We start from the raw sequence: 14,170 nt of genomic DNA, 5'->3' as shown, positions 1-14,170 counted from the left end.
GTAGAAGGGAAAAGAACTGGTTTGAAGAAATACCATAGATACCTAAAATCTAACAATCAGGTTTCTATTTTAGCTTAGAGATTCACTATATTAATTAATTAATAAACAATTAAGTACTACTATGTGCCAGACACTGGGCTTAGCAAAAAAGAAGTAAAAAAGACAATCCCTGCCCATAAGGAGCTTATAGTCTAATGGAGGTGACAACATAATAAATATGACCTTTCAAAAGCATTTTCTGGGCTTTGGTTCAGCCTCTAACTAGTTTTTATATTCATCACTGGGAAGTTTAGAGGACTATAATTACTTTTTTGGGGAAACTCATAACATCTTTAAAAGCAATATTATAAGAATAATGAATTTAGATATAAGAAAGGGACCTTAGAAACCCTCTCTTTTATTTTATAGAGGAAGAAACTGAATCACAGAAAGGTTAGGGGGTGCTGGCCTAGGATCACATAGGCAGTATCTCAAGTTGGATTTGAACACATCTTTCTGATTCGGAATCCAGTTTTGTACCTATTGAATGTCAGCTCCATAGAAATTTTACGATTGTCTGTTATAGCAACATAGATATAACTTTCATTTTTATGAATCCATAAGAATGATATCCATGTAATAATTTGGATTTTACCTGAATAAAATTTAACATATCAATCACTTAATTATTTCACTTTTCCGATTTATTTAGGTTAGCCTTTGATTATTTTATAATTTATCTGTCATTTAGATATTCTATATATTAATTATAGGTGAAATAAAAATAGTTTCCAACTTTCCAACTGAAATGAGGTTTTTGCTTTTGTTTTTTTTCCCCCTGCAGGTTCCTGATGTTATTAGTAGTATAAGGCAAGTATCTAAAGCAGCTCTGAAAGAAGATGCCAAACCTAATAAAGATAATGAGGATGCCTTTTACAATTCTCAGAAATTTGAAGTGCTTTATTGTGGAAAGGTAACTGTGACCCATAAGAAGGCCCCATCAACCCTCATTGATGACTGTATTGAAAAATTCAGCCTACATGAACGTCAGCGTCTCCGGCTCCTGAGTGAGCAGCGGAATAATTCTGATTCCAGCAATGACCTTATGGTCTTTGAGTCAGAAGTACCCATTTCACCAGTAGATGGCCAATTTGAGGAACTTGATGAGACAACTTCTCCTGCCTCTGGCCTAACCATGGTGGTGGGGCAGACAAGTTTGCCTGGCTCTCGAATTGTCTTCCCTGAAAGGATTTTGGAAGATTCCGGTTTTGATGAACAGCAAGAATTTCGGTCTCGATGCAGTAGTGTGACTGCAGTGTCACAGAAGAAAGTGCATGATGGTGCCCTAAAAGTACAGCCACGAAGAAGACACGCGAGTGCCCCGAGTCATGTTCAGCCCTCTGACTCAGAGAAGAATAGAACGATGCTGTTCCAGGTACTTGCTGGGCGTTCTGTGAGAGCTTTGTTCTGCAGATTGGGACAGCTAATATTGCAGCATGAAGGCAGGCAGGGCCCAAGTGGAATTTAATTCAGACCAGGAAGAGTAGAGATAAGGCAGAAAACAAAGGAAAAGAGAAAAAAAGTGCCCCAGGTTTGGAGTTAGAGAGGATCTGCTTTTGAGCCAGAGTTTGGGTCAAAGCCCCTCTTGGGACTTTAATGTTGGACTAGATGATTTTTTAGATTTGAGGAAATTGGGAAGGGAGGACATGGGATATAAGAAAGAGACAAATATGAAAAGAGTACACTAAAAACAGCAAAGTGGAATTAATTTAAAGGGAAAAAGGTAACATGTGGCTTTCTGTCTTTTCTACCAATAAACTGCATGATATCTATCCACAGATGAATATTGTTAACCTAGATCTGCAAATAAGTCACCTGAAGGGATTTGGTGTGTGGAGTAGCATATTTAAGGGAAACAAGGATGGGATAAGTAAAGAAAATTTCCTACTGAAAAAAAAAGAAAGTCTAGATAATCATCAGAGTTTTCAGAAGAGATAGATGCATAGGAGATATCTGTATCTCTCTCTCTCTATTTATCTATCTATCTATCTATCTATATGCACACATGTATATATATGATATCTTCATGTACATAATAAATATATGTAGAGAGAGAGAGAGAGATTCAGGTAATCAAGAAAGAATTCTGAAGAAACAGATGATTCAATCATTGAATATTTGTCATCAGAAGAATTCGGGAGGAAAAGTATACTGCAGGCATTAGAGATAGTATCTTTTCTACTATTCCACTCAACTCTCACTCCATCCCTTACCAAAAATAAAGCAACTTAACGGTTATAAAATAAAGAGATCCTGAAGTTCCTTATGTGTAGGACCTGAGGGGTCATGTAGTTAACTCCCAGCACTTTAGGAATAGTTCTCAATTATCAACATACACATGAGAACATTTGTTTAATTTTAAGGATCTTTATTGAGGAAATGTCAGATTTTTCTTTAGTGACTCATTCATGTGTTTTAACAATCATTTCAATCAGCATACATGGGTCAGTTTTCATAAGGATGATGATACCAAGGGAACATATAAATTATATTTGTCTTGACAGCTTTTTTTAATTAATAGCTTTTTATTTTCAAAATATATGCTAAGATAGTTTTCAACATTCATTCTTGTAGAACCTTGTATTCAAAATTTTCCTTCCTCTCTTTGCCTTACCTCCTCCCCTAGACAGCAAGTAATCCAATATAAAACATATAACTTTTAATAAGATTTAATAAGATGTTTTTCCCTTTAGGATCAGTCTAGATATGCATTATAAATTCTTAAATTAACTATATTATTGTCAGAAAACTTGATACTAACAGCTTTTTTCAATTCAGATTTAAAACAGATCTGCTGTGAACTCATTGTCTCACAAGAAGCTAACATTGTTAAATTTATAATTTTTTTCAGAAGTAGGGAAATTTTTTTGGAGAACTGTAATTTCATTGCTAAAAGATGGATTGGTAATGGTTGGTACATTCGGGACAGGCCAATCCAGTATATATCCATAATTGATTTTTTTTGATAATGTAAAATTTTAAGTACTTATGTATTAAAAATAATTTGTATGTCTTTATTTTTAAGGTTGGGAGATTTGAAATTAATCTAATCAGCCCAGATTCCAAGTCAGTTGTTCTAGAAAAGAATTTTAAAGATATATCTTCTTGTTCTCAGGTATGTATTATAGGAAATGTTAATATTTAAACAAATAGTCCATGTAATGAATGCATGTAAATAGACCTGAAAATAACCAGATCCAAAAAAGCTAGGTTTTAGTTTCATATACTTTAGGCTGTTTTAAGTGTGTGTGTAAATATATATATATATATATATATATATATATATATGTAAATTATATATAATCATTTAATTATGTTTACATTATATATGATGTATATTATGATATATAATAATATAATACAATATATGCTATAATATATAACATGCAAGTATATTTGTATTATTTCATATATAATAAATTTTATATATATGGTAACCTTATATTATCACCTGTCTACCTTATCCCACCCTCCTCCCTAAATAAATAACATTTCTCAGAATCTTAAGTAGTGAGGACTATGGGTATGATGTGGTCATGCTTATTCTTTTGAACTGAAACTGATAGAAAAAAAAGAAAAGTAGTATTCTTAACTAATTCTCTCATAATTCCCATTCTTTTACTACCTCCTGTAAACATTTCCCTCTTCATGCCTACCATTCAATCACTAAAAAACAAAAAATCTGACTTATTCAAATATATTAGTTGTTGATTTTACTTTTCTTTTTAATTTGAAACTATTTTAAACAAAGCATGTCGATACTTCTCAGTAAGTGGCTCCATCTGGACAAATATTGTCATGTCTGTTTCATTTTCCTTGTCTGATTGAATGGCTTGCTTTTAAGTTCTTTCACTCAGCCCTCTTTTCTAGCTACCTTTAGGCTCCATCTGGTTGAAGACAGCAAGCAGCCTTTAGGAAGAGAATGTGAGGATCCTTTTTGAAAGAGAAGGACTGCTTTCTTACTTTCAGGAAAGAAGGCTACTTTCTTTACTGAAAACATCATGTCAGTGTTTCAAGTCCTACTGAGCTAATGAGGTTCTCTGAATTTGGAAGTTGTGTGTGTGTTTTTCTCTCCACTCATTATGGAAGTTGTGTGTGTGTTTTTCTCTCCACTCATTATGGGGCTAATGAAAGATTTTCTTTTAGTCACTAATGAAGTGTGTCAGATTCAGATTACTTTCACTTGGTGGTTCTTTGACCTAACTCTCAGTTGTGGAATTGCCTCTGGCCCTGGCATCAGTTCCAGCAGCTTTTGGGCTAACTTTAGCATTTTAGGAATCACAATAGGTATTTGTAGGTTGAGTTTAAGCCCATCCCTATTTTCATGCTAGTCACCACACACACGGTTTCAAAATAGAGAGCCCTTATAGCCAGTTGCTGCATGGCTGAAAGTCCTGGCTGACTGGAGGAGACTGGAATCCAAGCTTAATTTGAGGAAATGTGGTGATTGGATTGTAGATGTATAGGAACTGTGGTAAGCAAATGAATGAAAAAGGCTGTACAGTTACTGGGGAAAGGAAGTTTCATGTCACTCTGCAATTGTTGGGTAGTCCCTAGAATGTTTGTGATATATTTACACCAACAGTGCATTTTAAAGATAACTGAGCAGGCAGTGGGAAGTAGTGCAGAGATGGCAGACACCCGAGCCAGCCACTTTGTAGTCTTCAACACCTCCTGAGTATGATACAATCTAAAACAGATGAAAATGTACTTGGAAAACACTTAACAGAGTAAATAAAAATACAGTAAAAAAACCCCCAAAAAACAAAGAGAATGTTAGTAGGAAGTTTTCTGAGTCAGTATGTGGCCTAGAAAGATTCTAATATACAGTTTCGTGGTCCCTGTTTCTGTTTAATTTGATAACGCTGGTGTAGTAGATATTGTAAACTCAGAGACAAGAAAACAGGGTCATTTCCTGCCTTGGAAACTGTATAATCCTGAGCAAGATACATATCTCTCCAAACTTCATTTTCCTTATCTGTAAAATGGACTTACTGGGTTAAAGTATTAGACTTAGGTAGGAAGACCTGCATTTGAATACTGCTTTCAGATTCTTACTAGCTGAGTGGGCAAGTCAGTGATTCTCAGTCTCAGTTTTTTCAACTGTAACATGCTTAAAGTTATAGTATCTATTTCAAACTGTTGTGAAAATTAAATGAGATAACATATTAAATTGCTATATAAATACTAGTTGTGATGATGTCTCTGAGGTTTCTTCTAACTCTAAATCTGGAGCCTGTGAAGTTCTTCTATATAAAAAAAAAGAACTACTTTATGTTAACTCTAGACTTAACTAATTATATTTGTATAGTATTCGAATAATTTTCATCCGTGTTCAATATGCCATTTAATGACAATAGAGAAAAAACTCAGTAATAAGAAGTGAAATATCTATAATGTATCACATGGTTTGGTGGCTTGATGCCATTGATACTTCTTTTCCTGAAGTCTTTAATCAAAGCATTTGTTAAAAAATAAATAAATAAATAAATAAAAATAACATTTGCTACAAAGCGCTTGGGTGATCTCAGACTTGATTTCATTAGATACCAAAGTCATTTTATGAGGGCTTTTAAAATTTTATTTTATATCATTATACCCATTTTTCCTGGAGATAAACATCTTGTTTATAGATAAAAGATAAAAAGTGACAGAGTAGAGAGTTTTCTTGGCAACATTATTAAGCTTAGATAAATAGGGAAGGCTGGTTAGAATGGATTGTCTTTCTTAGCCATTTTTAAATTGCACTTTAGACCCACATCCGTAATTTTACATTCCATGCCTCAGAGATTGCATGATTTTGTGGAAAGAATACTATGGTGAGAAGTGGCAAGAACTTAGTTTCTACCCCTAATATTGTTACTTTTCCAACTCTAAAAAAAAAGACCTAAACAGTTACTCTAATGGGTTTCCTACTAATGTGTGTCCTTGTGTCAATTAACTTAAAATGCCAAAAGTAGGACCAGAGTAGAGCAAGTGACTATAGATTCCATATAGATGTGAATAAATCACAAATATGTGTACAGGTAGTATTTTACTTTCCATGCCTTGACACATTTTTTTGTGTTTTATTTTTTCTTTTTTATTGAAATTCATTGTAAAAGATGCCAAATTATTCATAATTAAGGGAAAATAAAATTTTAAGCCGTGCTTTTATTAACTGATAATGTTTACTGCTTTATAACCAATGTATAAATTCAATCTTACATGTATATTTTTGAAGAAAAAATTTTGAGGCATATTTTTCAGCTTAAAATGAAAGACATGCAAAAAAGAGCTCAGAAGTATGTGAGAGGAGATCTGGGTTTTGTTTTCTTTTTTTGAGAGAGGGAAGGTGAAGAGTGGAGTTATGCCATCAATCAGCTAGCTGTGTGACTGGACAAATAATTTCTAATTATAGGAACAACTATTTGCAGTCTCAGGTTTTTTTTTTAATGAAATTAAAAGGAAAAATCTCTTTTCAGTTCTAAAATTCTGTTCCTTTTTCAGTTTATATGTGAGATACTTGGCAAAATGTAATAAGCATATAACAACAATAACAATAATAATAGATATTATTTATTGTTATTCTAACAACCCTGCAAAGTTGGTAATAATAATAGAGCAGGTAGTATATCTCCATTTTATAAAGAAGCAAAAGGTGAGAGAAATTACAAGTGACTTTTTTATGGTTAGTAGATACCTAAAGTAGAAATTGACATCAAGGTCTTCCTGAGTCCAGGCCTAGCATTTTTATCTGCTGTGGCCTACTTACTCTCTCCTGGCTTTTACCATGACACTTTGTATGCCCTTAAATTCATCTCCTCTGCCTTTTCTAGATCTTGCTCATTGAAATAATTCCCTTCCCACATATCTTCAGTTTCTCTCTTTCTTTTCTTTACTTCTCCTCTGAACTGTGAACCTGCTCAAATCCTTCACTATATCCTTCACTAAAACCTACTTATTCAGTGTGTGTGTTTGGTATTGTTTTGTTTTTTTGAAAAAGTAGTTTATATGCAGTGCCATATAATCACAGCACCTCTTGGGTTTCAATTTATTTCTCTTTGAGATTAGAGATTAGATAAAAACATTTCTAAATCCTATGATGCTCTGACAATTTGGCTTCTATTTCTGTCACTATAAGAAAGCATTCCTTCAGAGGTCACTAACAGTTTCTTCATGGCCATTTCCAATAACCTCTTCTCATTATTTCTCCTTTTTTGACTACTCTGTAGTATTTGACTTGCTAATCTCTTGTGCTACCATTCTCCTGCTCCTCTTCTCATTTCATTGTTACTCTTGCCTCTTGATTTTTGTAAGAACACACTATCATTATTTTCCTTCTTTTTGATCATTCTTTTTCTGTTGATCTGTTTGATCATTCTTTCTCTTCCTGGTCCTTATGAGGGATATATACCCAAGGTTCTTTTCTCTGACATTTTTTTATATTTTGTTTTGGGAAGCTTATCCATTGCCATGGCTTAGATTCTTTTTTTTTTCTCCTAATTCTACAAAGCTTTTTATTTTCAAAACACATGCTTAGATAGTTTCCAACATTCACCCCCATAAAACCTTGTGTTCCAAATTTTTTTCTCTTCCTCCCTTCCTCTCAGATGGCAAGTAATCCAATATATATTAAACATGTGTAATTCTTTTATAGATATTTCCACAATTATCATGCTACATAAGAAAAATCAGATCAAAAAGGGAAAAAAATGAGTAAGAAAACAAAATGCAAGTAAACAACAGCAGTAGCAAAAGTGAAAATGCTATGTTGTGATCCATACTCAGTCCCGACCTCTCTCTGGTGCAGATGGCTCTCTTTATCACAAGACTATTGGAACTGGCCTGAATCATGTCATCATTGATAAGAGTCATGTCCATCATAGTTGATCATCACATAATTTTCTTGTTGCTGTGTACAGTGATCTCCTAGTTCTGGTCATTTCACTTAGCATCAGTTCATGTAAGTTTCTCCAGGCCTTTCTGAAATCATCCTGATTATTTCATATAGAAGAATAATATTCTATAACATTCATATACTGTAATTTATTCAGCCATTCCCCAACTAATGGGCATCCATTCAGTTCCTTGCCACTACAAAAAGGGCTGCCACAAACATTTTGCACATGTGGGTTCTTTTCCCTTTTTTTATGATCTCTTTGGAATACAGGCTCATGGCTTTGATTCTTACCTTTAAGCTAATGACTTTTAAACCTCTGCTTGCAGCCTCTCGGGAAATATCATTATTTTTTCCATCTCCTAACTTTATACCATTTGTATTCTTTTCTGCCCTGTAGCTTGTATAACTTTGCATATTTATATCTATCATAGCGGTTCCTTTTCTATGCCTCCATTATCCAATTAATATATTGTAATCTCCTCAAGGTCAAGATCTTGTCTTAATGATTTTTGTGTTTTTGCCAGTTCCTAGCAAAATACTTTTGTATATTGTTGACTCTTTACAAATAGTTGTTGAGTGAATGAAATTTCCTTCTTTTTTCTGGAAACCAACTTGGAAGCCAGATTTTTTTGCTATAAATTATCAAGAAGTTAGTTATATCCCTAGGAATCTTACAAAACTTTTATCCCACTGGAAGTAGTACATATATACAAACATATATATTCCTTGTGCTCTAATATTGGACTTTCGTGACTTCTTAAAGGGTATGTGTACATGTACATAGAGTGTATATATTCATTTCTAAGGATCTTCCACTTTTTTTTTTTTTTTCCCTTTCCAGGGTATAAAGCATGTTGATCACTTTGGATTTATCTGTCGGGAATCTCCAGAACCTGGATTGAGTCAGTATATTTGTTATGTGTTCCAATGTGCAAGTGAGTCTTTGGTAAGTGACATTATTTAGTCCTCATATTGTAAGAATAAATTATTAAAAAATGTGCTTTCTTTTTTATTTTTTTTCTCCTAAATTGAATTAAAGAAGCAATAAGAAAAATAGAGAGAAAATGGAGGAAATGTTTGAACTCCAAAAATGTCCTAAACATTTACTAAGTACTTACTGTTATGTGAAAGGTAATGTAGGGATTGTGGATGGAAAACTGACCTTTCATTTCAGGCCAGCCTGCCTTCAGTTCCTGTTTTTGACACTGACTGTTTGACCATGAGGAAATAACTTAACTTTTCTATGTCCTTAGAAAGACTGTCTTACTAAGACTACAAATTACAGAGGAGTGACTCAACAACATGGATGGAAGAGTTTCCCCATAGGGAATTCCAGTGAAATCACAGGTTTAGATCCACAATAAGATATATATGCTAGGCTCTGGAAGTAAAAGGACAGATCTGATATAGATCCTGCTGTTAAGGAACTTGGAATCTAAAGGGGACAAAACACAAGAATCTTCCAACTAGTGCTCTATTGCTTGTTTTTACATTGCTGTTTGCATGTTATTTCCCCCACCAGGTTGTGAGCTCCTTGGGGGAGGGATTGTCTTGTACCTTTCTTTGAAGTGCTAGGATTTAGCACAGTGGCACATATCAGGTGCTTAATACATGCTTGTTGCCTGGATGACGTAAATAGCTTTAATGTAAGAGACAGTGGAATAAATACAAAAGAGATATTCTAGCAAAATTTTGTGGGCAGTTTGACAAGGGCAAGATCACTTTCACCTCAAAGAGTTTCAAATCTTGTAAAAATATCAGAGAATAGTTACCAAAACCAGATTGCAGGCATGTTCACTTTTCTAAGTTTATGCATTTTGATGAACTTTTAAGTGGAGTGTGTATGTGTGTTAATAGTAGGGATACAAGAATATGCTACTTTTCTTTTTTCTTATTCACATAAGAGAGGGGAAGAGGCTTGGTTCCTTATTTCCTTCTAATATTTGCTTTCAAAGTAAGACAACAAAAACCAGTGAGAGACTGGGGGAAAAAATCAGTCTTTTTTTTTTTTTTTCCTCCTTTTCTCTTCAGTTTCTTAAGTCATGCTTTACGTTGATCTTTATCTTCTTATCTTTAATCTTTGTTTATTTTTGGGGGGGAAGGGAGCTTTAAAGAACAGATTTTTCTTTTTTAACATTGTCTTGTTTTCTGATCTGTGTTTCTTTCCCTCTCCCCCTTCTCTCTTATTTATTTCCAGGTCAAAACAATCAGTTTTGTTGATTAAGATATGGAATCAAATGAGTAAATTAGGCTTAGATAAGAGTTTTAAAAAGTACTTAGATATTTTTAGTTATCCATACTTTTTTACTTGTTCCCCATTCAAGTCATCACTGTTATATGTTTTTAATGCCAATTCTCTCATTTCTCCTCACCTTTAAGTACTATATACTATTGCCCAAATATAGTAGCTATGGAACATTACAAGTATCACTTAGAAGCACACAACACAGAAAACTTAGACATAATCTCCATGAATATACACATCCTTAAAAGCTATACATATACCACCTTATTCAACACTTCCCTCAATCCCATCTCATCCCAGCAATTTCACTGCAGCTTTTGTTCCTTTTCACTTGGCAGTGAGAGATTGAATGGAGAAGTAGAGGGATAAGGGATGGGAGTGTCTATTTCCTAATGTCATTTTCATTGTAGGGGATGACAGTGTTTGGTTTGAAATTTCTGTCTTTTACCAAAGACAATGAAGACTGTCCATAGCTAAGGGTCTTTTTCTTATGTCCTATATGATCTCAATCAGTTTTTAGGTGCTGGCAAAACTCTTAATTTTTATGACTGTACTAAAGGGAAGGATATGCTAATTAGGTTCACTTTCCTTAATTATTTCTATCTGTACTTCATACTTTTTGGGGGATAGTTGTTATGAGGAAGGAATAAAGGAAGTTTTTGACCAACCCGAACTAAAAAGAAGTTACCCTATAGGGTCAGTCTGTTATTTTAGTGTATTTTTATGATTTTAAATGATATTAAATATTTCTATAGCTTTGGTCAATTCTCAGATATATGATAATTTTGGTGGAGGGAAATCAGTATAAGAAAGAAGCTTTGAGTATCTCCAGCATTAATATCCCAGAAATGCTGTGACTAAGGAAACAGACTGGACTGGCTGTGAATGTCTGACCATTGTATTGAGAATATACTGGAGTCTCAGTTTCTGCATGATTGAATTTAGAACAAGAAAATTCCAGAAATCAGAAATTCTAGTTACCATAATTATATTAATAAAATACAATACAAAATGGGGAGGCATCAAAACTATAAGATAGAAGAACAGTTACATATAAATTATCCACATAATGAGGGATAACCAAAACAGCTGTCACAAGGATCAAAAACAAAGTCATTTAAATAGTATGGTTTCAAGTGACAGTCTTATGAATATGACTTTGGCAGTGTGTAAGATAGCACATTACATAATTACATCTGAGGTCTTATCTTTCTTCATTACAAAGAATATAGGAAGCATTTTTTTCTGCTCCTATGCAGCATAATGCAGTTCATTCAGTGAAATTTCTTTGAATTTAAAAAAGTATTTATCAGAAAACAACAATGACTTACTTCTGGATTAGAACAAGCTGAATGAGCCAAACCATAGAATTCAAAGTAACTGAAATTTTTGACAGATGTTCCTTACCTAAAGGTGAATGAAATTCACAGAGAACCTCAGAATTAAAAGGGATCTCAGAAGCATCTAATTCTTCTCCTGAATGTGAATAAAAAGGGCTTTTCCAACATTGTTCACAAGTGGTAATCCATGTTCTGATTGAAAACCCTCAGGGACTCTACTGTCTCCCAAACAGCTATTTCTGCTTTTAAACAGTTCTAGTTTTGGAGGAAATTTTACTTATGTTGTCTCTTAATGCCTCACTACAGCTTCTTCCAGCTGATTGTATTAGAGTAGTTAGAGGTTATAGAATGGATAGACAATAAAAGGTAAACTACTTAGAAACAGAAATTTGGGCACAATGGGTCATATGACCATGAACCACTTGAGCAAATATAATTTGGAAATGGGATTGACAGGACAACAATATATGAAGTTTGGATACTTATTCTTTTATACTGAGCATTGGTTAGATCCTTGATTAAAATCTTATATTCATTTGGATCTGCATATTTAAAAATTTGGAAAAACCAGTGACTGTCTAGGGGAGAAATGATAGAAATAGTGTTTTTTTAAAGCTATTTTTCTTTTGCTCTAGTTATTTTCCCTGCCTATTAATGTACTTCCTCGTAAATGATTCTTCTCTTCCTCTTCCTTTCCTCATCTCCAAGAGTAGAATGTAGGCTCCTTGTAGGCAGAGACTGCACTGCTGTTGTGTGTGTGTGTGTGTGTGTGTGTGTGTGTGTGTTTTTTTTTAATATGAAGTTTAGTGCCTTGCACTCAGGAGGTAAGAGGTAAATATTTATTGTATTGATTTGAAGGAATGTAACAGTAGTATATTGCAAGAAAAATGTAAAAATCTATGATTATATAGCCTAGAAGAAGAGATGAGAAAGGCATGACTTAATAAGGATAGTTACAGGGATTTGTTAAGCATATAAGGCAAATGGATTTAGTACGCAGCAAACTAGAGCCATACAACTAGGTCATTAGACCATTTGGGGATTCAAGGATTTCATCCAGTAGGTCTTTTTTCATTTCTTCCTGTGTCTCTCCAAGAAATAAAAGAAAGCATCCTTCAATTTATTCATTTGAAAGGCATTTGTTAAGTACCTAGAGTGTGTAGGACAGTGCTGATCTGAATCCCATTACTGATCTAGGAGCATTTATACAGTGCTAGCTATTGGGATATAAAGATAAATGCTGCAGAGGCCTTTGCCTTCAAAGATTTTTGACTCTTATGGTAATGAATCAGTGAAAAAGACTGCCATTTTGTTCCTGTTGTATAAATTTGGGATTGATAACCATTCATCTCACATATATGTCCTACTGCATAAGGCAAGAGATGGAACCAAATAACATCTTGAGATCCTTTTATGCCCAATGAGACTGAATTATTTCTTTAAAAAAGCTGGATGGTGTAGTGCATAGAACTCTGGAGGTAGAGTCAAGAAGACCTGAATTCAAATTTGGCCTCAAATACTGTATGACTCTGGATAAGCCATTTAACAAGTTTGTATCAGGAAATAGGGATAATAATAGCACCTAGGATTGTTGTTAAGATGAAATGAAATAATAATTGTTAAGTGCTTAGCACAATGCCTGGCACTTATGGGAGGTAAAGAACCTTATGGTAGATTTAAAATAAAACAGTATGATTAAAATTATAAAATAATTTCAATCAAACAGTATATTTTGTTGGAATTTGGTAAAAATATTCAAATAAATTTGAGAGCCCTTTGAAAGGGTTCTATTTTTGTTTACTATAAAAATGACTAAGAATATTTTATACTTAGATCTATTTATTTAGTACAGTAAATTCTTCAAATCTTTTTTATATTAAGACTAAATAAACTGAACAAGTTAAATGCATTTTGAAGCTACTACTATCAATCAGGAGACTAATCCTTAAGTGCATTTAGTAAAAAGATAGTTCCTTCCCCAAACACACCCATAATAGTGAGGACTCATTCAGAATAGTTTTTTTGAAAAAGTACACAGTAAAAACAAACTTAAGAGGATGTGAATCACACTTTCTCTTTACAAGTTTCAGAGCCCTTGATTGTGTGTGTGTGTGTGTTTTTTTTTTTTAAATATATCCTTAAGTATGTGACCCCAAAGGTTTATCAGTAAAATCCATTTTACATGAAGTTCTCCCAAGGATCCATTGTGGCAAAAATAATGAATTTGACTTTTAATCTAATCTATATTTTCAGTGCCATGTACATACAAATATGGAAGTTGACTTGCTACTTTAAATAACACCTTATCCTTAAATTAGGTCAAAGAGTAGAGGTCAAAGGGGAGAGATTTTAATACAAATATTGTGTTCTAAGCATGATTCTAGTTTTGAATATATGAAGTGCTTCTGGTGAGGAGTTATTATTCTAACTTGCCTGCAGGAAAACTATAAAGTATGACCTTTTTCATTTCGGTGGAGTGTGGGAAAACCACACTTCTGTATTTGTGGTTGTGTCACAGAGAAGGCAAGGGCTCAGGCTAAACAAGTGAACAATGCCTGCAGATGAGCTGTTACTTGGCCCCTAAGAATAGCAGCCAGGAAATTTAGAAGGCTGCATTCAAATCTCTTGATCCTATTAAATGAAAGAACAAGAAAGAAATGAATT

At 33.7% G+C, this 14,170-nt stretch overlaps 1 protein-coding gene across 3 annotated transcripts in view; it reads left to right on the top strand.

The window, feature by feature from the left end:
* Positions 1-14,170, top strand: part of TBC1D4 (TBC1 domain family member 4) — a 212,384-nt gene that overhangs the window by 120,218 nt on the left and 77,996 nt on the right. For all 3 annotated transcript variants that reach the window (XM_074299264.1, XM_074299265.1, XM_074299266.1), the window contains exons 2-4: positions 824-1,414; positions 3,065-3,154; positions 8,763-8,867. In XM_074299264.1, coding sequence (XP_074155365.1) covers positions 824-1,414; positions 3,065-3,154; positions 8,763-8,867 — 786 coding nt within the window. The remainder of the gene's footprint in view (positions 1-823; positions 1,415-3,064; positions 3,155-8,762; positions 8,868-14,170) is intronic.

This window comes from Sminthopsis crassicaudata, chromosome 3 (assembly GCF_048593235.1).
Source record: "Sminthopsis crassicaudata isolate SCR6 chromosome 3, ASM4859323v1, whole genome shotgun sequence".
NCBI classification, from domain to species: Eukaryota; Metazoa; Chordata; class Mammalia; order Dasyuromorphia; family Dasyuridae; genus Sminthopsis; species Sminthopsis crassicaudata.
Note: the sequence above shows the minus strand (reverse complement) of the source record. Positions and strands in the feature narration are given on the sequence as shown.